At 44.2% G+C, this 25,843-nt stretch overlaps 2 protein-coding genes across 2 annotated transcripts in view; one reads left to right on the top strand and one right to left on the bottom strand.

Moving 5' to 3' along the window:
- The first annotated feature begins 239 nt into the window (after nucleotides 1–239).
- DEGS1 (delta 4-desaturase, sphingolipid 1) lies at nucleotides 240–9,773 on the top strand. Its single transcript, XM_074949194.1, has 3 exons — nucleotides 240–398; nucleotides 3,081–3,823; nucleotides 7,009–9,773. The coding sequence occupies exons 1-3, from the start codon at nucleotides 317–319 to the stop codon at nucleotides 7,153–7,155; spliced, it is 972 nt and encodes a 323-aa protein (XP_074805295.1). The 5' UTR covers nucleotides 240–316; the 3' UTR covers nucleotides 7,156–9,773.
- Nucleotides 9,774–18,925: 9,152 nt separating this feature from the next.
- NVL (nuclear VCP like) overlaps nucleotides 18,926–25,843 on the bottom strand; it is a 70,657-nt gene continuing 63,739 nt past the window's right edge. Inside the window, exon 23 of the mRNA XM_074949198.1 lies at nucleotides 18,926–21,215. Within this exon, the coding sequence (XP_074805299.1) occupies nucleotides 21,171–21,215 (45 nt within the window). The 3' untranslated portion in view covers nucleotides 18,926–21,170. The remainder of the gene's footprint in view (nucleotides 21,216–25,843) is intronic.

Here is a 25,843-nt window from a genome sequence, read left to right as displayed (position 1 = left end):
CACTAGGCTCCCGCCGCCGCCTACGTCACTTCTTGCCCCGCCCCGTGGGGCCCCGAATATTATCTACAAACACCGTTATTTAATCCTTTAAAATCTTTGTAAATATTCGTAGAGCACAAAGGGGGGGGGGAATCAGTAAAAACGGGTTGAGCAAAGGGTGGGGGTGAGACCATCAGCCCCCGGCCAATCAGCAGCAGTGGGGGCGGAGCCGGCGAGACGCCTTCTTGCTATATAAAGGGGGAGCGGCGCCGCCGCCAAGCTCCGTCCGCGTGCCAGTCGAGTCAGCGAGGGAGGCGTCCGGGCGGGCGCGGCAGCGATGGGGAACGCGGTAGCTCGGGAGGACTTCGAGTGGGTTTATACGGACCAGCCCCACGCCGATCGCCGCAAAGCGATCCTAGGTGAGCGAGGGGCCCAGGCAGCTTCCCCTCAGCGCCGGGGCGTCCTGCTGGCGGCGCGTCTCCCCCCAGCCGGCTCGCTGTCAGAGCCGGAGGTGCCCTGGGCTCTACCCGTTCCGGCGGCGGGGGGAAGGGCCTGATGCCTCCCCACAGGGAACCGGTCGCTTCCAGGCTCGCCGTATCCGCTGGCAGCCGGACCCGCTTGTCGCCCTGCGCGCACGGGAGGGGTGCCGCCTGCGGGACGGAGCGGCCCAGTCTAGGGCAGGTGGCGTGTGTGGAGGCCTCGTGGGTGTCCCCAGCGCCGAGAGGGCCCGTTTCGGGGGTGGCGAGCCTGGTAAAATGGCTGCCGAGGAAGGGGGGCAGGCGGGTGACAAACGGGTCGGCCCCTTGAGCCAGGCTCGGAGGCCGAGCTCTTCAGGCGCCTCGAAGGGCCCACCCCATCCGTGACCGCTAGACACCGCTCCTCCCTCCGGCCGGCCTGGGGTGGGGGCAGGCAGCGCGGTTACCGCCAGGACTCCCGCCCTGCTGAGAACGGGGGCGAGACGCCTCGCTCGGCGGCCCGCGAGCAGAGCCCCGGAATGAGGCGTTTCTGGACTGTCCAGAGGCCGGAGTCAACCCTGCAGATCCGCCCTCTTGGCCAGCGGCTCTGCACGCGCACGGGGAGGCTCCTCGCCCTCGGAGTCATTTTGGGCTGTCTTCCGCTCAGCTGATTTGGGGGAGGGGATTGTCCTGTGGTCAGACACTCATCAAATTGTCATGCCCCTCTCCAGTGCACTCGCTGCGGTCGTTAGGCTCTTTCTAGGTAACCCGCTGGAGGGAGGACGGGTGGGTTGGCTTCCGGTAACGTCTCCGGAATATTTCTTAAAACTGACGGCCTGGGAAATGGTACACTTATACACACCTGAAGGAGAGGAGGAGGAAAAGCTCTAAAGAGTTTTGTATTTTGATCTTGCTGGCAGAACAACTGTTTGAGATGGAAATCGTGAAGCAGGCCACATTTTCATGATGTGTACTGTTGGGCTGTGTAGTACAGTGATGGATGTGGTCAGTTATATACGAAACTGACATGCTTGTAGGGTGGTGGGAAGAGAAATGGTGACTATACTACAGTGTTTCCAAAAAGCAGACCTTGCCCCACCCCTGAAGTGGAGGGGCAGACATGAAGAACTACTTAGGGAGAAGTCCACAGGAGACTTAAATAGGACTTCTGATCAGTTGTGACCGGATGAACACTTCCCTTTTTTTAAATTGGGGTGTTTTTTCAGTTAACACTAGCAATGAGCCCTTGTATCCGAGTGCTTGTCTACATAGCAGTAATGCAGACAACTGGGGTGTGATTTCTAAAGTGCACTAGTGTTGTGCATTAGTTTGTCCATGCGGACCCTGCTGGTGTGCATTAAAGGTTCCTTCCTGTGTGTGAATGTAGTGGTCGTTGAAGCAGTGCTACATTAAAGTGCACTAGAGAATATTACAGAAACATTACTTGTTAGTGTGTGTGATTATTTTTTGGCCATCTACATAGAACTCAAATTGCTAAAAAACACTACATATAAATTATGGTGGTTCTGCCTCTAACTGATGGGTGGGGATTGGCTTCACTTTAATTTCATTTTCTTGAGGCTGGGAAACTCTACTATACCAAATGCAGAGGTTACTTTTTAAACCTTAAAGTGAGCATTAACACCCTGAAGTGTACAAAATAGTCAGTACTCTGACTAGTTTGCGACTAGCTTTATAATGACAGTGGTCCAGATTTGCCTAAATTAAGTGTAGCTTACACCTCTGCACAACCAAGTCATCCCACGAGTGGGATGTGGAGGAAGGGCAATTTTATTAGCTGAGGTTGTCTGTTCTGGGAAGGTAATACTAAGCCTCAGGAAGTTGTATCAAGTTTTCGACCATGCTGTCTCCTTGTCCATGACCACTTAGGGTTAGGGCCTTCTGCAATTTGGGTTGTCTGCCTTGTTTTGCTTCAGCTTCCCAAGCCATCTTCCCTGGCTGTACCTATGATAAAATCTGGTGTAGAGCCTGAAATATAATTATCTGGCAGCTGTGTTGATGTATACAACTCTAGTAAGGACTATAAATCTTTGGTGGGTTGTGTAACAAATGCTGCTTGTACACTCTTGGTCTTACAGGGATATTAGTGCAACTAACAGTGCTTTCAAAGCTTAATTAACTGAAGTAAAAATGACAGTTCATAAATAGGAATCTTTACATGTCTGCCCAAGATGAGTCTGAAGTTGCTTATCTTTAATTTTCTCATCCCTAAAAAGGGTGTAATATGTGCCTCAGGTGTAGGATTAATTTTAACTCTGTAACAAACTGTGGAATTGCATGCTAAGTATTAAGAGGCTTTGGGTTTCTAGATGAAAATAACACCAAGTACCACTAAACTACAGCAGCACTCTTTGATCTTGCTCAATATTTCAGGGATACACATGCCTACAGCATTCAAACAATTCCCAGCATGTACATGCAAACTACTAATGTAATTGAATTGCCAAAAATGTAGGAAGATTTGAGTTGAGTGGACTTATTCCTTAATGAATGGAATCCATTTTGGGGGGGGAAGAGAGGGTGTACTCGTAAGCTCTTTGTGTGGCTGAGAAAACTTTGGCTCTACTAAAGTGTACTTGTGACATTTTTCTTTGCATGTAACTGTTTATCTTCTCCCCATAACAGCTAAACATCCAGAAATAAAAGCTTTAATGAAGCCAGACTACAACTTGATCTGGGTGGTTGTTCTGATGGTTCTTGGGCAGTTGATTGCATTTTATCTAGTTAAAGACTTGGATTGGAAATGGGTTATGTTCTGGGCGTATGTTTTTGGCAGCTGCATCAGTCACTCAATGACTCTGGCTATTCATGAGATCTCTCACAATAGTGCCTTTGGCAACTGCAGAGCTATGTGGAATCGGTGGTTTGGAATATTTGCCAATCTCCCTCTTGGCCTCCCATACTCTATATCTTTCAAGAGATACCACATGGATCATCATCGCTATCTAGGAGGTGATGGAATTGATGTGGACATTCCTACTGACTTTGAAGGCTGGTTTTTCTGTACTCGTTTTAGGAAGTTCATATGGATTGTTCTTCAGCCCTTTTTCTATGCTATTCGACCTCTCTGCATTAATCCCAAACCAATTTCTCGATTGGAAATCATCAACTTGTTGGCTCAGCTCTCTTTTGATGTTGTAATATACTACTACTTGGGAATTAAATCAGCCTTCTACATGCTTGCAGGATCAATACTTGGACTGGGGTTGCACCCAATTTCAGGACACTTCATAGCTGAACATTATATGTTCTTAAAGGGACATGAGACTTACTCCTATTATGGGCCACTTAATTTGCTCACTTTTAATGTTGGCTACCACAATGAACACCATGACTTTCCCAATATTCCTGGCAAGAACCTTCCATTGGTAAGTACACTTTCAAGAATATATAAAGCTAATGGTAAACTGAAGCTTACTTCAGTGCTTGTTTTAGTTTAAGGGTTGGCAAACTTTTTGGCCTGAGGGCCACATCTGGGTATAGAAATTGTCTGGCGGGCCATGAATGCTCACAAAATTGAGGTTGAGGGGCAGGGATTGCTGGCTCTGGGCTGGGGCCATAAATGAGGAGTTCAGGGTGCAGGAGGGGGCTCTGGGCTGGGGAAGGGGGGGGTGAGGGCTCCAGCTGGGGGTGCAGGAAGGGGCTCCAGGCTGGGACTGAGGGGTTCAGAGAGGAGGAGGGGGGATTAGGGCAGGGGGTTGGGGCACATTTCCCTTCTCTGGCTCCTAGGTGGAGATGTGGTCAGGCAGCTTTGCTGTGCCTTGCCCTGTCTGCAGGCACTGCCCCTGCAGCTCCCATTGGCCACAGTTCCCAGACAGTGGTAGGGCAGTGTGCAGAGCAGAGCCCCCGGCTACCCTTATGAATAGGAGCCAGACGGGGGGCCATGCCACTGCTTCCAGGAGCTGTACAAAGCAGCCCCTGACCCTGCTCCCTGGCTGGAGGGGGGCAAGCCTGAGACCCCGCTCCCCAGTGGGAGCTTGAGGGCTGGATTAAAACAGCTAGCGGGCCTGATCTGGGTTGTAGTTTGCCTGCCCCCGTTTTAGTTAAATTTTTGGTTGAAGTAGGACACTTAAAGTAGCAGTACCTTAAGTATCCACTAGAGACTTAAAACTACACTATGTGAAATAATTCTGTTATAGCAATCTAAGTGTTACTTCTAATTGTCCTTCCCCCCCATCCAGCCTTGCAATCTGTTTTTCTATTTGTTTACTGGGTAGTACTTGATAGCACCTTGCATACTTGGTTTTTTGTAGTAATTCAGTTTTTCACCTTTTGGTTTGTTTCCCACATCGCAACAGAAAAACACTCACTATAAAACAGGTTTCAGAGTAACAGCCGTGTTAGTCTGTATTCGCAAAAAGAAAAGGAGTACTTGTGGCACCTTAGAGACTAACCAATTTATCTGAGCGTGAGCTACAGCTCACTTCATCGGATGCATACTGTTTCCACAGTATGCATCCGATGAAGTGAGCTGTAGCTCACGAAAGCTCATGCTCAGATAAATTGGTTAGTCTCTAAGGTGCCACAAGTACTCCTTTTCTTTTTATAAAACAACAAAAATGGGAGGAAACAAGAACAGTGAAACTACATTCTTTAAAAAAAGACTGCATTTTAGTTTGAGCATTTCTCTTAAATAAAAGCTTGCATAGCTCATCTGATCCCTTCTGCTTACATAGGGATGCTTCTCTTGACTATTTTTAGCAAACTGATTAACAGCTTCATGTTAACAAGCAAAAACTAAATGTTTACCTCAGACTAACATTGGGGGAGTTTCGAAATTCTTGATGGATCATCCTACCACAAACATAAGTAAAGCTTTTTTATATCTGCATGCTAATTTAACTGCACCCGTACTGCCACAAATGCAGTACTCTGGCCACATCTCAACTGAGAATTTTTTCACTAGTTCCCAACTGGTACAGTTTCCTCTGAAGCTGCAATGGAGACAGTATTGGTTTGTTTTTTGTCAACATTAGTACCTCCACATGTGGAGATGCAGCTGTTTAGCAATTTTAAGACTTAATTCCTATGTCCTACAATGGAATCTGAGAAATCCTTCAATAACCATTATACATAAGTCTGTCTTCAATCACATTACATAATTTCTTTAGAATTTAACATTCCTATAAGGTTGTTGCAGTTCAAAAAATAGCAAATAAAGTTGTATAACATATTAACAAATGCTTTTTGGAATACTTAATGCAAACCACACTGTGGGGGAACAACTGGCCTTTCTGCAGGTTTTGAACGGGGAATATTTATTCCGCCTCTCCCTGTGGAATCATTAATGATGGCATCTTAATGGATTTCTACCCTTGGTTGATCTACTGTGAGAAGACCAGTTAGAAGATCCATATCTCAACGTTCTAAATTCAGTGCCCAGAAAGCACTGAGTCTCAGATGCATCTGAAGTTCCTAGGCTGCTTGCTGTACTGTATTGATAGGTACCGGGAAAAGGTACTTGGTCAATAAGTGTCACAGTTTGCCCTGACTATTAGGCTTCCATTTCAGAGTAGTTCATCAGCTGTTACTACACCAATATATCTGCCCTGACTGATTATAATCAGGGGCTTCAAATGCTCATGCCAGACCAGTTGTCTCAATATCAGACCCAAATTTTCAAGCTTTTTCTCTCCTCTCTTCCCACATCCCCATTTCAGCTCTGTGCCAACTGTTTGTTGTTCCCAATTCAGAACCCAGTCAGTTGTCTTCAATACTTTGGTCCCCTTGCTTCTAAACCCCTTCTGTGTATATAACTCCTTGGACCACTGTTGGGTGAACATGTGTTTATGTACCAAGTGTTACACCACTTGGTTCTAGTTCAGTCTGAGGCTATGTACATGCTACCACCTTCCTGAATGACTTAACTTACACCAACCTAACACCAGTGTGGACAGCACTATGTTAGCAGGAGACTGTCTCCTGCTGATGCTACTGCTGCTTGTGGGAGCTGGAGTGATTAAGTTGATGGGAGACCTCTCTCCCATCTGCTTAGTGTCTGTGCTAGCAGTGCTACAGTGGTGCAGCTGTGCCACTGTAAGCTCTGTAGTGTAGCCGTAGCCTCATTCAGATAAACAAAAGCAGACCAGTGGCACTTCTTTGGGGGGGGGGGGGAAGAGTGTAACACACTCTGGACAAAGAAAGAACCATGATGGGCTGAATATCCCATGTAGATCCCACCTCTGTTAGTTTAGGAGTACCTAAAAGGCCTTCCCTGCAATCAGAAATTAAGCAAGCAGCTGGCTTGGGCATTAAAACAGCTTTGCCTTCTCCCAACAATGCGTGTTAAAACTTTGATAGCTCTACATTGGGTGAATACAATTTACTAAAAAAAAACCCCACAGGTTTATTAAATCCATTTAATTTTAAATTTGAAACTGACAACCTATAAGGTCTAAATTTATAATCCACTAATGCTGCTAAAAGTAAATTTCTTAGCACTCCCAGTTGTTTGAAGACTTTCTCTTCTGCTTCTAGAAGTACTGGCAGAAACACTGGAGGGGAAGAAGTCTTGAGCTTAAATATGAATAAACCTTTAATTTTTTCCTCTTAGGTGAAGAAAATAGCAGCTGAATACTATGATCATCTTCCACAATATAACTCCTGGATAAAAGTGCTTTATGACTTTGTGATGGATGACACAATCAGCCCTTACTCACGCATGAAAAGGAAATTAAAGGGTGATGTGAAACAGGATTAAACTTCTGCCAACCAAAAGACTCTGCAAAGCAAGATCTGGGATATTTTCAAGTAGCTGGTACAAGGAATTCTCGCTAAAGAAGTTTATTTGTATCCTGAATTATTAAACTTCAGACATCTACAAGAATGCATTATGTATCCTAAAACAGATCTCTTCAGACCAATTAGACTACCATTCTAATTAATATTAGCCTAAACATTCTAACAGTCATTGGTGTAACTAATATACAAAACACATGATTTAATATGCTCAATCTATGTGTAAAATAGTATTTGTTTTAGAATATGTATTTCACAGCTGCTAACAAATCTTGTACTCAAACACCTGTTTCTGGCTTGTCTAGACCTATAAAAGATACTTCAAAATATTTACACTTCTGGCTTGTCCTGGGCTGCCCATTCCATGCTCATAACTTAGTCAATTATAGTATTAAAGTTCATACTTGATAAAGTTAATTCTAAGCTAACATAACTAAGTCTTGTTTCATTAAATGTGGTTTCAACTTATTTCTGTCTCAACTTCTTGGGGGTGGGCAGTAGGGGAGAAAATAACCATCTAAACAGCAGTTAGTGAGTGAATCTGCCTTGTTGGCTCTTCACTGCTGAACCAAAGCAGTGGCAGATCCAGGTTTTTATCAGTAATGACAACTGTACTACCACTAGTATTGAAAACTAATTCATGAGGCTGAGTATCAGGGGGTAGCTGTGTTAGTCTGTATCCACAAAAACAACAGGGAGGCCCGTGGCATCTTGAAGACTAACAGATTTGTTTGGGCATAAGCTTTTGTGGGCTAGAACCTACTTCATCAAATGTGTGGAATGAAAATTACAGATGCAGGCATTATTATACTGACACATGAAGAAAAGGGAGTTACCTCACAAGTAGAGACAGGGCCAATGATGGTGCTGCCTTTCTCTCTCCTCTCCCCCTACTTACCATAAAAAAAAAAAAATTAAATTCCCAAGCTGCCTCTAGATAGCTGGTCCCCAGTTGTGGATTGCTAAAATCAGGTAGCCTAGACTTAACCCTACCCCTTTCAAAGAGGAATCCTTATGTCATTAGCACTTCCCATTGGTTAGTGTAGGTGCTCCCTGCCTAGTGTGCTTGTTTCTGTGGATCGTATTCTAAGATACCTATCTTCCCCATTCACTGGGTAGGCAGCCTGGGGGTTTAACTCAGCTTTGGCAATTGGTGTTCCTGGGATTGTTTAGGCATCTGACATTAGCTGCTGTGATGCTCTGCATTGCAATGCCTGAGTCTCTTCATGGATCCCACCCTTAGGGCTGCCCTTATAATTGACAGATTTTATGACTAATACCTATTCCATCTAGAAAATATAATTACTTCAAATAATTAGGAAAAAATCACCTGAGGTATACAGATGGCTAGGTGCCTCCTGAACAGGGAAATATAGCTATTGTAACCAGTTTCTTGGTCATTTGTGCACATTTAATGATGTAGTTAAAGAATTAAAAACTAAACTGCATTAATACTAACCAACAATGTATGGGAAAGGTTTTTGTATCTACTTAGAAATATGTCTGGAGAACAGGAAGTGGGCTCTGCATCTTCTAATCCTGCCTCTCTCCTTTTCACTGCCTTCTCTCTTTAAAAAAAAAAAAAATGCAGATACCTTAGATATGTTCTGTGAAGAAGAATTGATATAAAAACAGAAAATTATGCTGATGCCCCTTCTGCCATTTTAGAGTGATTGTTTATAGGGCCAGATTTCTAAAGGCACCAAGAGGGCTTTTTCAAAAGTGCCTAGTTGCACCTTTAAAAATCTGACCCAAAACAGCAGTCCCAAACTTGCATGTCTGTTATCAATTGCCTCCATTAAGTGGTGGTCTTTACAATGGAGGCTGAAAGACCATTTTGGCCTGTGTGTCCATTCTTTTGCCCTTCTCAAGCCACTTTAAAAGGGTCTGATTGCTAGGGGAGTAGATGCTTATTTTTTGAATAGTGACCTTGTGATTATGGGTGCCCAACTTGAGTCACTTTTAAAAATTTAGGCCTGTCTGAATTTGGTTAATTCATAAATATCAGTGGCTTAAATTTACAGCCTCCCTACAAAAGTTTAGGTACTTACAAAGAATTAACTTATTTGAGACCTATGACAAAATAGCTGGCTTAGTGTACCATGTAACTGCAGTCACTTTTTTTTTCCTAACTATGCTTTCTTTACATCAGTATAGTCAGCTAAGTTCAGTACTTAAAGGTAAACCTATAAATAAATGCTTTTGGATAACACTGGAAAAGTGGCTTTTGTGTTGGATGCCTTGCTAGTAAACTAACTTTCATAGGATTCAGATGTAATGTTTTATATCTAAACCTTAAATCTAGCTTAACCTCCCCAAAAACTTTTATAAAGGGCAGAAATATGAAGCAGCTTGAAAAGTAAAGGGTCAGCTTGCTTTTAATTAACTTTTGGAAGCAGATGGGCATCTAGAAGACTAACATTTGTGTGTTTGGGCAGTGAAATTGTCAGATAAAATGTTAAAATGATTTTTTTTAAAGTAAAATTATTAGCTAATGTATTGTTCAATGTCTTTCTGGTTGCTGTTACTTTTTTAGCAAGTTTTCAGGGTGTGTTTGTGGGGGACATTATCTAAACTCTTCTGTGCTGAGAAGGCTCTCCAGTGCCTGAATGGGGGATGGACCATCTTCATTAAAACCTTCCCACTACTTGATAAAAGCTATCCTCTGCTGCTGCTTTGAGTAGTGTCCCTATGCCTGCTCACTCCACTGTAGGTGTGCTTGCATCCTTGTGCTGCTCATCAGAGGACTTTAGGAGCAGTATCTGTTGGGACCACGAATATGCTGTCTCTCCTCGTGCTGCACCACGAGGCTAGTCCGCACATGTGGGCTAATGCATCTCAGGTCCTTCTATAGTTAGTCTCCTAGTTATAGTTCTAGGGGTTACCCCCCCCATTTTTTTATTTTATCCTTTAAAAAAAGGAATGACTTCATTTTTCTTCCCACCTTTTCCCCCAAGACGGTATGCCTGTAAAGAGGCTATCCTCATCACAGATAAGTACACTCAGTCCACTTGTTGCCTCAGGGACAGCCACATACAACAAAAGTGTGGTCTTTGCCAACAACTCAGCTAGGATCCCGCAAAGACAGAGCTCTGCCACAAGATTATCTTCATCAAGGCAGCTCTCTGACCCTAGTTGGCTGGTCGATGCAAGTCCTCCCTACAGCCTTCTACATTTTAAGGGCTGTGGGTCAAAAAAGCAGACTACAAACCCCCTTCACAAATGATCTAAGCAGGAAGCTGCCATAGTGAGCACCGAGATAGTCATAAGTTATCACCATCTTGCTCAATATCACTGACACCAAGGCCATCTCAGTCTGGCACCCATGGCTCCCAGAGACCACCAGCAACAGGTACTGCTGGCAGGCCCATGGACCCGATGGGCACGGGCACTGACTCAGCACTAACAGACAGGAGTAAGCACTCCTCTAAAAAGCTGCTCCGGGTATGCAAGCCTGTGTCGGTACCACCAGTGACAGCTCAGCAGAACGAAGGACGTACCCTACATCCCACCTGGGGATTTTCTGCCTCAAGGCATAGCTCCTGCTTGGTTCCAAGACCTAGAAAGCTCCTGTTCAAGAAAGGTACAAGAGGTTCTATCACACAGTAGAAAGTCCTTGACAGAACATACATACCTGCAGAAATGGTCTAAGATTTCAGAATTGGTGCACATCCCAACAAATCTCCCCAGCATCCATGACTCTTCCACACATCCTAGACCAGTCATGCCCGAACTTTTACTCATGCACCCCCTTACCAGTAATGGAATATGTCTGCACGCACTGGAGCAGGGGCCGGCAGCTGGGTCAGGGCCATACCTAGGGCGGGACTAGGGGCAGAGTAGGTCGGGGGGGGGGTGTTGCTGGCCCAGGCCCTACTGTGCCCCTCCAGGCATTCCTCCCGTGGGGGGGGGTGCACCTCACAGTTTGGGGACCACTGTCCTAGACTATGCTCTAACCTAAAATGGTTCAGACTTCCTCTAAGCTCTCTGAGGATCTACCTAGTGGCTATTACAGCCTTTCACCAACCTGAAGAGGGTTACTCAGGTTGGTGAAATATATATCTATATATCCATCCTCTTAGTTTCAGTTCAGCTGAACTCTTTTCCAGTTATTTGTTTAGCAGGTGTTGAGCTTTCTGGGTGACCAAAAATCACCCAAATTTAACAATTGATCATCATATTAAGGTAGTTTACCCCCCTCAGTAATGGGTATTCAAAATGTTTGTTGTGTATTGGTAAAGGGCATGTCACTGAGCAATATTGTTTGTTTTCTAAACAAACCTTAGTGAGGAAAGCTCTTAAAACTTTTTCTTTACGATAAATCAGTGAGACCTTACTCAGACCTGGGCAAACAAGACCTTTCTGGCTTCAAGCAGTCCTCTAAAAATGGCCCAGCAAGTACTGGTTCTTTGATAAACTTCAGGGCACAAGAGCAAACTATCCCACTGCACAGGAAATATAGGAAGTATGGCAAGAGACCACCCTGGCTAAACCAGGAGATCTTCAATGATCTAAAACTCAAAAAAGAGTCCTACAAAAAGTGGAAACTTGGTCAAATTAGAAAGGATGAATATAAACAAACAACACAAGTATGTCTGGAGAAAATTAGAAAAGCCAAGGCACAAAACGAGATCAAACTAGCTAGGAATATAAAAGGAAACAAGAAAACATTCTACAAATAAATTAGAAGCAAGAGGAAGACCAAAGACAGAGTAGGCCCATTACTCAATGTGGGGGGGGGGGAAGACAATAACAGAAAATGTGGAAATGGCAGAGGTGCTTAATGACTTCTTTGTTTTGGTTTTCACCAAGAAGGTTGGTTGCAACAGGACGTCTAACATAGTGAATGCCAGTGAAAATGAGGTAGGATCAGAGGCTAAAATAGGAAAAGAACAAGTCAAAAATTACTTAGACAAGTTAGATGTCTTCAGATTACCAGGGCCTGATGAAATGCATCCTAGAGTACTCAAGGAGCTGACTGAGGAGATATCTGAACCATTAGCCATTATCTTTGAAAAGTCATGGAAGACGGGAGACATTCCAGAAGACTGGAAAAGGGCAAATATAGTGCCCATCTATAAAAAGGGAAATAAGGACAACCCAGGAAATTACACACTAGTCAGCTTAACTTCTGTACCCTGAAAGATAATGGAGCAAATAATTAAGCAATCAATTTGCAAACACCTAGAAGATAATAAGGTGATAAACAACAGTCAGCATGGATTTGTCAAGAACAAATTGTGTGAAACCAACCTGATAGCTTTCTTTGATAGAGTAACAAGCCTTGTGGATAGGGGGGAAGTGGTAGATTGGTATATCTTGACTTTAGTAAGGTTTTTGATACTCTCTCGCATGACCTCATAAACTAGGGAAATACAACCTAGATGGAGCTACTGTAAGGTGGATGCATAACTGGCTGGAAAATCGTTCCCAGAGAGTAGTTATCAGTAGTTCACAGTCATGCTAGAAGGGCATAACGAGTGGGTTCCCAGAGGTATCGGTTCTGGGTCTGGTTCTGTTCAATAACTTCATGAATGATTTAGATAATGGCATAGAGCAGGGGTCCCCAATGCGGTGCCCACGGACGCCATGGCATCCGCTGGAGCATTTTTGTGCGCCCGCATGACACCCCGCCGCCAAAATGCCACTGAGAAGCGTTGCCGTTTCTCGGCGGCATTTCGGCAGTGACACTTCTTGCTGCTGCCGCTTTTCGGTGGCGGCAGTTTGGCGGCAGGGTGTCTGGAGCCCGCCACAGTCTTCTGGGAATAGCAATATGGTATGACGATACCAAGCTGGGAGGGGTTGCAAGTGAATTTTGTAAAATTCAAAATGATCTGGAGAAACTGGAGAAATGGTCTGAAGTAAATAGGATGAAATTCAGAAAGGACAAATGCAAAGTACTCCACTTAGGAAGGAATAATCAGTTGCATGCATACAGAATGGGAAATGACTGTGTAGGAAGGAGTACCGCGGAAAGGGATCTGTGGTCATAGTGGATCACAAGCTAAATATGAGTCAACAGTGTAATGCTGTTGAAAAAAAAGCAAACATCATTATGGGATGTTTTAGCAGGAGTGATGTAAGCAAGACATGAGAAGTAATTCTTCCGCTCTACTCTGTGCTGATTAGCCCTCCACTGGAGCATTGTGTTCAGTTCTGAGTGCCACATTTCTGGAAAGATGTGGACAAATTGGAGAAAGTCCAGAGAAGAGCAACAAAAATGATTAAAGGTCTAGAAAACACGACCTATGAGGGAAGATCGAAAAAAATTGTGTTTGTTTAGTCTGGAGAAGAGAGAACTGAGGGGACATGATAATAGTTTTCAAGTATGTAAAAGGTTGTTACAAGAAGAAGGGGGGGGGGAATTATTATTCTTAACCTCTGAGGATAGGAAAGAAGCAATGGGCTTAAATTGCAGCAAGGGAGGTTTAGGTTGGACATTAGGAAAATCTTCCTAACGGTCAGAGTGGTTAAGCACTGGAATTAATTGCCTAGGGAGGTTGTGGAATCTCCATCACTGGAGATTTTTAAGAGCAGGTTAGACAAAACACCTGTCAAGGACGGTCTATATAATACTTAGTCCTGCCTTGAGTGCAGGGGACTGGACTAGATGACCTCTTGAGGTCCCTTCTAGTTCTATGAATCCTCATCAAAAAACATTTCTTGGCTGCTCCTGTTAAGCAGGGCCAGTTCTAGGGGTGGGTGAGCAGGGTGGTCTGATGCATACTGGTTGTTTTTGCTCTGCAGTTGCTGGAGTGGGAGCTCCAAAAAAGTTTTCCATGCTAGTCAGCAAAACAGCTAGAACTGCTCCTGCTGCAGAGTCTTCCTCTGCAGCTGAAAGGGGTAGGATGCAGCACTGCTCCTCTAAGGAGCAAAAGACATGGGTCACCATTCGAGGGCCCCAGTAAAAGAAAGGAACAAATCTCCTCTTTCCACTTTAAATAAAAGTAGCTCAAGGCCTGTCGTAGGTCCTCTGATACTCCCAGAGAACAAAATACCCACACTGTACTTCAATACCACCCGAGAGGCAGTTTTAAGCTGCCTGTGGCATGGAGTCTATGGTACTGCTGTGTGGCCTTTTGGTATCAACCTAATCAAATTATTGTTACTCTTGATACCGTTAGCTTCAGCTTACATTTTTGGGGGACCTGAAAAAGGCACTCACTTTCACTGGGGTAGGGGGTTGGGGTTCAAGAGGGGGTGCAGGCTCTGGGCTGGGGCCAAGGGATTCGCAGTGTGGGAGGGGGCTCTGGGCTGGGGCAGAGTGTTGGGGTGCAGGAGGGGGGTCAGGGCTAGGGCAGGGGTGCAGGAGGCAATTTAGGGTGCAGAAGAGGGTATGGGGTGCTGGCTCTGGGAGGGGGCTCCAGGCTGGGGCAGTGTTGGGGTGCAGGAGGGGGGTCAGGGTGCAGGCTCCAGGAGGGGGCTCCGGGCTGGGGCAGAGTGTTGGGTTGCAGGAGGGGGATCAGGGCTGGGGCAGGGGTGCAGGAGGGGTACAGGGTGCTGGCTCTGGGAGGGGGCTCAGGGCTGGGGCTTGGGGTTCAGGAGAGGGGTTGGGTTGCTGGCTCTGGGAGGGGGCTCAGGGCTGGGGCTTGGGGTTCAGGAGGGCGTTCCAGGATGGGGCAGAGTCTTGGGGTGCAGGAGGGGGGTGAGATTCCCCTGCTGGGGAAGGAGGTTGGTGTGCAGGAGGGGGTATGTGGTGCTGGCTCTGGGAGGGGGCTCAGGGCTGGGGTGCAGCCTACCGCCAGACATCACTTACCTCTGGCAGCTCCCAGTCAGCGGTGGGCGCAGCGAAGCTAAGGCACGCTCCCTGCCTACCCTGGCCCCACACCGCCCATGGAAGGGGCCAACGCGCTTCAGTGGCCCCTGAGGGGGGCACGTGGCTCTGCGCACTGCCCCCTCTGCAAGCACCATCCCCGCAGCTCTCCTGGCCAATGGGAGCTGCAGGGGCGGTGCTTGCAGGCAGGAGCAGCATACAGAGAAAGACCCCTGTCCCCTCGGGTTGGGGCAGAATGTTGGGGTGCAGGCAGGGCCGGATTAACATTTTGTGGGCCCCATGGAAGCAATGGAGCATGGTGCGGGGAGGTCAGGCCCCGGATCAAGGGGCCAGTCAGAGGCAATGGGGCATGGCAGGGCAGGGGCGGCCCTGCTCCACCCGATGCGAGGGCACTATTTACACACCAGCAGTTGCCAGACGCACAGTGGCCTGCCCGGCCCTGTGCTGCCAGCATGCCCCTTCCCTTTGGGGGTGGGCCTATGCCACACCACCCTCCCCCCGCCCAACACCCCCCGACTCCCTATGGCCAGAGGCCTCCCAGACCCACTATTCCCAGCACCACCACAGACCCACCCATAAATGCACAGCGCCCTGCACACCACCTCGCCCACAGCCCCACCACAACTGCCCAGCACCCCCCACAGAACCCCCACTCGCTAGTGCCCCAACACACACAGATCCTCTCCGCCCCTTCATAGCCCAGCACACACCCCCGCCCCGGCTCCCCACAGACCCACTCCCCCAAGCCCTGCCTCCCATCCGCACTCACCGGCCCTGCTGGGAGGTGACTGTGTCTGCCGGGCTGAGCCGGCAGCGCAGCCAGGGCTGGTCCCAGGGCCGGTCCCAGGGCCGGCAATCGCTCCAGCCCTTCGGGAGTGGTGCCATCAGCCAGGCCAGGACCTGCCCCAACCGGGGTCCCTCAAGACGTACTTGCCTGGAGGGGCCCAGCCAAGCCCGCCACACTGTCTTCCCCCTGCACCTGGCTAAGACTGGCCAGGCTTCTGCACCAGTCCCAGGCAGCTCAGCTCCGGGGAGACAGGCAGGGCCCCACAGGTGGTGGGAAGCAGAGACTGCCAGTGCGGCCAGGGGGCAGAGAGGAGCCCTCGGAGCAAGTGGTGGGCGGGGAGGAGCCAGTGTGGTCTCGGGACACAGTGTAGACGGAGCAGGCTGGGGCCCCTTCTGAGCATGGGCCCGGCTCCATGGAGCCATTGTAAACCTGGCACTGGGTGCAGGAGAGGGTACAGGGTGCTGGCTCTGGGCTGGGGCAGTGTGTTTGCGTGTCGGAGGGGATATGGGATGCTGGCTCTGAGAGGGGGTCTGGGCTGGGGCTTGGGGTGCAGGAGGGAGTTCGGGGTGCAGCTTCCTGCTGGGCAGCATTTACCTTCGTTGGCTCCCAGTCAGTGGCAGGTGCAGCGAGGCTAAGGCAGGCCTCTGTCTACCCTGGCCCCACACTGCTCCTGGAAGGGGCCAATGCGCCCTTGTGGCCCCTGGGGGAGGGGCAGTGGGCATGTGGCTCCGCGCGCTACCCCTCTCTTCAAGCACCACCCCCAGAGCTCTCCTGGCCCCTGGGAGCTGCGGGGGCAGTGCTTGCAGGCAAGAGGAGCACGCAGAGGGAGACCCCTGCCGCCCCACCCCCAGGGCCACGCTGGCTGCTTCCGGGAGTGGAGTGGGGCCGGAGTAGGGAGGGTGCCTTAGCAGCAGCCACGCTGTGCTGCCAGAGATTGCGATCGACTGGGAGATCTTCTAGGATCAACCAGTCGATCGTGATGGACCGGTTGGTGACCACTGCTCTAAAGTCTAATATAAATTAGATTCAAATTTGGCAGTAGGTTTTCCCTTCGCAGTGCACCATGCCCAAGAAGAAAATATTCCAAAAGTTATTTCAAGTGAAAAAGACAAAGCTGTTCATCTGAGTATTTTAAATGGCAAAAAGAGGGAAGGACATATGAGGTAGATGGCTTAGCTAATTTTTGCTTTAGCTAGAAGATCTGGACTCCATGGTACCAAGTGCCATGTAAACATTTCAAGCCCTAGTAAAATTAAAATTACTCTAGATCCAAGCGGGAGTGTGCATGATTTATTTTACCCCTGCCAAGCACATGGGAGTTGAGTGACTGATCTAGCTTATATAACTGGCTTTCCCAGTCCTGAGATCAATGCATGTTGTGATTTACCACTTATGTTGGCCACAGCCTAGGTAGAATGTGTGTGTCAGTGTAGATTTCACAAGAGAGGGATACAGCAACATGTAGCTCCAGAAACATAACTATCATTGATTAAACTCAGCACAAGTAGAGTCATGACTTTTCAAGTCAGAATATCTAAAATTATAATTTCACACCTATAAACAAACCAAGTCTGGTGGGTTAGTTCACATTTAGGAAGCGACAATTTAGAGTAGATATAAACATCTGGTGGTTCACTTATGCCAAAAAATGGTATTACTAGTTGAATGTATGTTAATTTTTCATTTTGGAGATTAATTCCCAATGTGTAGGATAAAATATCCATATGCAGTAAGCCCTGGAAAGGAGGACTATAAACACTACGTTTAGAATAATAAATTCAACTCAGTGATAGCGTGACAATTGCATTTTTTCTTTAAGCCTTAGCTCCAGCAATAAATAGGAGTTTGGGAGTGACAGACGGACAATTTTAAAAAAATGGTTTGGTTACTTTTAATTGATTTATATAGTATGATTCATTCGTTGTTTATTGCAGAAATGAAGGAAAGTAAAGTCACTGCCACAGTTGTTTTGCATTCTCTCAAAGTGAAGTGGGTAGTGGCATTAATACTTTCACAGCCAACACTGGCATGCACTTTCTTTGCAAGCAATACTCAGCAACTGCTGGTCTCAAGCAATCAACTCTTTCTCATAATACTGAAACCAGATGCTTCAGAGCTGCCTGTTTTGCTCCTGTTTCCTGCAAGTTTACACTGACATAGAGTGAATACTGCTTCCTGCACAGACAACTTGGAGCTAATGGGCATTCTGACTTTCAATCAGAAAGGAACACAGCTGCCAAATTCAGAGTCACTGTTTCCTTATAGCTAACCCCCTCTCCTTCTGCTCTTCCTGAGGTGGTTGGGGAAACAGAGCACCCATAATGTGCTATCAATTGTGTAGGGGAAAAGCTTATGAGAGGTCTATTAATCAACAGTTTTACAGCTTCTCGTCTGGAAATATTTACTGTTCTAGGATTCAGTGTTTTGGCAAGTAATTAAATGATCAGAAAAGCATTTATATTTACTATGTGAGCCAGTCACGTATTTCCCTTACCATGCATATGATTTAGCAGCGATAACTGCTCAGGCAAAGGGAGGAGGAGAGCATTTTTAAAGAGTGACATTGCTCAAGGACAACAATTGGAAAGATGTTTGCTTTAAATATTTCTCCTTCTGAGCAAAATGTCTCCCTTTTAAAAAGGGGATTTTTCAGAAAATAGAAGAGAGCAGTTTTGTTATTGAAGGGTTAAAATCCATTGCTGATGTAATAACCTGGTATATGGATTTGTGTACAGGCCCAAAGTCCAGCATTTGGTCAAAAGGTCAAAAGCCTAGCAATAGCTAAAAGAAATCAAAATAACCCAAGAGAACCTTGCTTTTGCTAAAATATGGCCTCCTCCCACCTCCCTTTCCCAGGGACCAGTACCTGCCTTAAAATACAAATGAACTTAAACAATCTTTATTGCCATATTCTTTCACTGTTTCTTTGCTTTTACCCCTAGATATGTATTTTTAAACAATCAAAGGAGCTACTTCATTCCTATAAACCCCAAATCAAAATTCAACAAATGTATTTTATACTAATACATTTATTAAAGTACTAATTAAATGTTAATTTATTAACTTAAGACCATGGGCGGAGACACTATGTAACCTTTGACCATTGGCTACTGTGCTAGCATGTCTTGCTGCTAGACCTATCCGGGGTTGTGGAACTGCCTACCCCGTCACTTTCCCCCGCCCATGGAAAATCCATATATTCCATTGTAATCAATTAACTAACAGTGTCTCTAAGCCTAATAAGCAAGGTAACACTCCGTCAGCGCTGTACATAATAAACTCCTGTGCTTAACCTCTACACGGTGTAAATTTATATATCCTTTAGTTATGTAAAAATCAATATCCTTTTAGTTTTCGGTAATCCCTTAGAATGTAGGGGCTTGTCTATAAGAGGACACCCAGGAAAGTTCTGATGAATCAACTGAAGCTGAGAAGTTAATGAGCGAGACAAGGATATTAGACACACAAGATGGGTGAGGTAATATATATATATTTTTTAATCAGACCTGAAGAGGAGCACTGTGTAGCTCAAAAGTTCGTCTCTTTCGCCAACAGAAGTTGGTCCCATAAAAGATATTACCTCACCCACCTTGTCTCTCTAATATCCTGGGACCAACTTGGCTACAACACTGCAAACAATGTTAATGTGCGGAAATTAAAGTGCATTAAACCTGAGTGGACACACTCCTTCAGAAGTAAAGTGGGTGCAGCTGGTTGTAGCTTAATCCTCCCTTAATTTAGCCCATGCGTACATGGCGAGTTACTGTGCAGCAAACCGGACTGCAACTCTACAGTGCACCACTTGCTGCACTACTTGTAATAGCCCATGTGGACACTGCTACACCGCAGTGAAAGTCCTGGAGTATGGCCCTGGCATTCGACATCCTGGCTTGCTGCACAGCAACATGTTGTGTAGACAAGCCCACATCTGTATTAGCTTCGCGCTTTTAGTTAATTCACCTTAACTTTCCTGAGTGTGTCTGTGAAGACAAGCCCCATCATATTAGCTACTCAAATTAATGCTCCCTCTTATACTTGTTTCAGCTTGATCCTATAGGAAGGGAAGTTATGAGCCTCTGTTTCCACAGAAAGCTGTCAGCTTTCTGGATTACAGCTTCACTGCAGGAGCACAGCAAATAGTTTAGCTCAGCCTGGAAAAGAAAGGCTTATAAAACACAACTCTTATCTCCCTGGAGTGTTTAAAAACCAAACATGGCAACACCAAGAACCCAACCTGATTATAAGGAAAAATGAAACTGACTATGCTGATGTAATGTGCAAGCTAAGGAATATGAAAAGACCAAAGAGCAGTTTGATAAGTTGGCTTTCTAAAAAATTTGCTTTAATAAGCTAAGATCCTCTTAGAAACATACTGTAAACACATATGGGAAAGTTCTTTAAACGATACATATTTTTGAGAAAACTATTCAGATAATTTCAGCTGAGACATCTTGCTTGGCCCATATTGTAACAATGAGAAAATACTTCAGAGGATTTGTCAGAATATGCTAAATTAAGAGTGATTCAAAATCATTAACAGAGATAGTAACAATAAGGCATAGTATCTTCCACTTTTTGCTTCTATTTCTGATGTCACAATTTCTCCTCTCCTTGTTAAGAGGTACATGAACCCAGCTTGTTAGAGCATTTGAGACAGTAAAATTATTGCTCTTTTAAGGTGGAGCCCTCCTCCCACACATTATAGCAGGGGGCTGCAGACTTCCATTTCTTAATCCTTTGCATGAACCTTTAAAATTAACCATCTTTCAGTCCGAGGAGTTCCTTTTAATAAGATGAAAGGGAGGTTCTCAAGGGTTCTCAGTTATGACGGCACACACCCATCAAAACAGATCAGATCCAAATTTGGGAAGGGGGGGGGTTAAAAATGATGCAATAGCATATGCCTCAACATCTTCTCAGCCCACTTACCTAGTTCTCTCCTCACAGAATGCAATGCTCTGAATAACAGAGCTCATCTTCTGAGAAGGTGCACTTTTCATGTACAACTGAAAATGAATTGTTTGAAAAGTCTAAGGTTTTGAAGGTATGTTCATTATAGCTTCTGTGCCTGTTAAATAGTTCATGGGTTAACAGAGCACTGAATTTTAGAAATTGTTCTTCTATGCCTAAAAGTGTAGTTTTAAAATCAGAGGGTTGGTGAGAAGCAGAACTAGAAAGTCTCCATCTTACATTTTACTCCGTTTAACAATCCCAACTTAACCATTGTCAGAGTGGTAATTAAAACATGGCAGATATCTGCAGATGCAGCACTTAGTAAAAAGTCAAATGAAACCATGGTCAAACTTCTGTTCCAGCTGTGTTTGAGGAGATACAATTCTAAGAGATCAGATGCTACCATTATGAGCCTCTTCATCAAAGCAGAATGACGGTCTCTTTCAGGAGTTGGCCAACTTTATCATTTGCTCAGCGACTGACGCAGCTCTTCATACATTGCTTGATCCTAACAATGCCAAGTTAGGTGGGGAAAAAGAAAAGATACTTCAGCACAGCAAGAATGCATGCAATGTTTAAAGGTGACTTTACACACATTTTCCACTAGGAAAACTAAACAGAAATGATCTCTGTGCCTGGTGGCTAATATTTGGCTAAAATATTTACAAAAGAAAAACCAATTGGAGGCTAAAGAGCATCTCTTTTATGGGATTCGCTTAAGACAAGTCACCAACAATCTGTAATTATTAACAGAAGACTCTGTTAGCAGAGTTCTTGTATAAGAAGTATAAGGACACTGCCATGCTTGTCTGAGACCTTGTCTATGCACAGAACTGCACTGGTTTAAATTTAAGGTGTGATTTTGAACCAATTTAGTTAAACATGCAAAGCCCTGTGCAGATAGTGTCTTATTCTGGTTTAAGAGCAATTTATTTTGGTTTAGTTTATGCCTATTCCCAATCCTAAACAGAAATGACAGAGACCATGCACACAGGGTTTTGCCCTGGTTTAACGAAATCTGATTTAAATTACAGTTTAATTAGCTAAACTGTTATACTCTCTCATATAGACTGCTCCTATTCCTGGTCTTCTTCCACAAGATGGTGCAGGATGGGGTGATGCAGCTAATGTCTATATTATTTGCCAGATCAAACTTATCTGGCTGAGTGGGAGCAGCAGTTGGAATGGGGTAAGGAATGAAGGTTCAAAATGCACTTTTGCACTCCAAAACACCCTCACCACCAGAGAACAGGTGCCCTAAAATGTGAACAATTCAGCAGTTGTTTTATTGCATTATGTAACTCTACTACAGCATCACTTCACATTATCTGTGGTTGCACAGCAACTAGCCAAAACAATCCCATTCCAGTCTTTACGAGTGTAACAAATAGGCAATTGTCCTACATGCTGCTTGGTCAAATATGTACTTCTCCAACCACTTGAATTCTTTCCTTTGGAGAGCACTTCTCAGAGCTTCTGCAGCATAGAAAGTGTTTAGATAAAGGCAACAGAAAGCACAGCAGAGAATTTCTTCTTGCCTGAATCTCTTGTGCTGGCCCATCCCTCACACTAAAAGGAAAGGGAGCATTCACACCGATACTCTTTTCAGAGGATTTATTGGCTAACAGCCCAAGTGAACTTCAGGAAGGAACAAAGCTATAAGATAAGAATTCTACACACCCAGGCTAGAAACAGAGAACTTTTTTTTTTAATTAGCATTACCATTTCCAATAAATTTCCCAGTTTTCTGCTGCAAGAATGGAACTCCTACTACCATCGTGCCATGTTAAAGAGGGTTTTCCGATTTACAAACTGACCTTCAGCCTAATTCAGCTATTTAAAGTTTATCCCCTTAGTATATATAGAAAATTTTTTATTTTCAACTAGTATGATTTAAAAGTGGAAGTCTAAACCATAATTAAGCAGTGGTTAGTGTCGCTATTGTTCCATTAGGAGCAGGAGAAACAGCTCAGATCTGGCAAAGCTTTCCAAATGGAACGTAGACAGTCATAATGCATTTTGGGGGGGTAAAAGTTGGCTTTCTTGGGAATGTTGTACTGGAAGGCAGGGTACGGTGATTTTAATCAAAGAGATTTAAATCAACAAGCAGGAAACCTTGATTTAAATAATAAATTTTAATCTTGTTTTAAATTTGTACTTCTCAGTTGAGTTATTTTCTAAAAAAGGTTGATTCTCCCTGGTTGGTAACCATTAAAATATGTTCATTTGAAACTAAAAAATAGACTTTATACTAGAGTTGGTAATTTTTTGGTAACCAGGATACACTATATTTGCATACATTCATTTGAGCAATTATGTAGCTTAACACACATTTATTCAGATTCTTAATTTTCACATTTTTATTGTTAGAAAGTGGTGAATTATGCATTTCTGATTTACTTGATTAATTTTTTTTAACCCTGATTTTTGTCAAATCCTACTTGGATAAAAATTGGAATTCAATTAAAAATTCAAATAGAACTGTAAAATTGTGGTTTTATTACTTAAATGGAACTACTTTAACTGTGCTGAATACAAACAAAAAGCAAGTCTATCAAAACATGTTTTGGATTTAATGTGAATTGATTATTATAAAAAGGAAGCAATGACTAGGCCTCCTAGGTGTTATGGTAATATAAATAAATAATAATTATGTGTAGTTAGTGAATTGAAGTGATTGTTTCTGGTCACCATTGTCTTCACAATTTTAGACCCCATCCTCTCCCACCTAATAGATTTAAAGTGGAAAACAAGCTCTCTCTGTTTTTTCTACTCTCAGTCAGTTTCTTAACTTTGAATGAGGTAGTCATTGAACTGAATTAGTGGGATAAACTGAAATGAAGAAAATACTCTCTTCTGCACATGTAGAAGAATCTACCACTATCAAAAGTTGGTTTAGCCTTTCAACAAACTCTAGTTCCAGGTACTTAGCCAGTGACTTCCATCAGTTCAGTGGTCTGACTTTCTTTAAAATTCAGCAACAAATAGGTATTGCTTGAGTATTATTTTTTATTTAATTTAAATGATTTTAATGCACTATAGTAAAGTTAGGTTATCATAATTTCAAATTTAATTTTAAATACGTTTTTGTAAAAGGTAAAATCTATTCAGCTAAAAAAAAAAATCGATTTTTTATTTTTAAAAAAGGGATTTTTTTTTTTAATCCACCTTGCTGGAAGGGGGTGCAAGTATAGTGAGTGAGACCAAACTGATCCCATCTCCTCCACTGCCTTCTGCTCACAGATCCAGACTGGTCCTGAATCCTTTTTGGCCAGAAACATAGTAAAACAGGCTGGGCAGGAACTGGCAGAGAGAGCAGCTTGAAGCTGGGCTGAGGAGAGCAGCCTCGTTTACTGAGCTGAGGAAGGAAAGAGTGCTGGAGCAGGAAGTGAGGCAAAAGTAGAGGGAATGGAGAAGAGTAAACTTAGCTCCCACATTTAAAAACCCTGGGATAAAGAGTACTGTGTACAAGGGTTAATAATCTGTTAAATCTCCAGTGAAAGTACTATTTGCAGTCTAAAATAATGACTTTAAATCAGTACAGATATGCCAGGTGCATCCAGAGGCTAAGCACAAAGTCAGTTCTGCCATTCTCTGAACGCTGTTTAGAGAGATGTTCCCATTCTGCATTAGGACGAAACCTAGGACCCTTTCAAAATTTTTTTCACAAAAAATGAGCGTGCGCAACAGAGCGACAGATTGATTCCAGTCCCTCTCCCAAGAATAGCCAACAGCCAGTTGGTTAGGGAACTTACCTGGGATGTGAGAGATCCAAGTCCCAAGTCCCAGCTTACTTTACACAAAGTAAAACAGCACCAATAGGAGAGACAGAGAGAATCTGAGAAGGGACTTGGAACCTGGGTCTCCCACATTCCAAGTGAGTGCCCTAACCAATAGGCTATTGGCTATTCTGGGGCAGGTGTCTCTCTGGAACCAGAAACTTTATGGGAAGGTTTCTTAGGTCCAGGATGAAAGTTTCATCAAAGCTGATTCATTCTTGTGAAATGTCTTGGTTTTGATGACTCAGTATTTTCCAGCACAAAAAATGTTTAGTCAAAAAATTCCTAACCAGCTCTAATGAAATAAGGGTGGTCTACATGAACACTTAGTTTGTAGCAAGCTGGGTTGTAAATCAACCCTGCACAAGCCTGCCATGCAACTCCCCTGCTTCAAAAGCATGAGGATTCAGAACACATGTGATTTTAGCCTAAGCAGGGTAACTGCAGTTACTGGTCTTATTCTTACAAGTACCAATCTTTTAAAGTCTTACTCAAGCCATTTACTTCCATATTATCCTGCATCAAGGAGCTTCACAGGTTAATACATATATTGACTACTGAAATTCATAGCTGAAAATAATGACATTTTTTCTTTGAGATAATATCCACCAGTAAAGGGATATTAGTGACCACGTGGGTATTAAGAGCATTTATCTAATCATTTTACACCTAGCACATTTTGAGTTTGAAGAAAGTAGAAGAACGGGTTAATTTATTTTTAGCTCACAATCATACTGTAGTGAAAGTGATTTCAATGCTTCATGACTTAAGTCCATAAAGCCAGCAAACACATGGAATCTTTCCAAGCCAGCAGACATGTGGAACCTTTCCATGAGAGGGGCCCTAAAGCAATAAAGGCACTATCTAAATTCCAAATAATTATCCTCTGGTCACACTGCATGAAATGAATGTTGAGAAGTAACGATAGTAAATACTCAACAAATTTACCTGCCATGCGTCAAAAAGAGAATAGTTCATGATTTGACCTTCCAAACATACGATCAAATTAGATGTTGACTTATAAAAGCATGAAAAGGCTGATAATCAGGAAGAAGAAAAAAAGCAATTGCTTTTTCTTATTACAGTGTCTTATCTCAAGACAAAGATGTTATCTTTACATATTACGCTGTACTGAGCTTTTTTTTTTTTTTTTTTCCATTCAGTAGGTGCATGCATGGTGGAAGCAAAACATAATGCAACCACAATACTGTGGTCTGTGATCTCATCAGATCTCGCAAGCTTAACAGTATCTTTAGAGTCAGTTCTTGGATTGGAAACTTCCTTGAAAAATCCAGGATGCTGCAGAAAATGATGTTAAGGAGGTATACTTCCCTAAGCCAGTACTGAACTCTCTCAT

Source organism: Natator depressus, chromosome 3 (assembly GCF_965152275.1).
Source record: "Natator depressus isolate rNatDep1 chromosome 3, rNatDep2.hap1, whole genome shotgun sequence".
NCBI classification, from domain to species: Eukaryota; Metazoa; Chordata; order Testudines; family Cheloniidae; genus Natator; species Natator depressus.
Note: the sequence above shows the minus strand (reverse complement) of the source record. Positions and strands in the feature narration are given on the sequence as shown.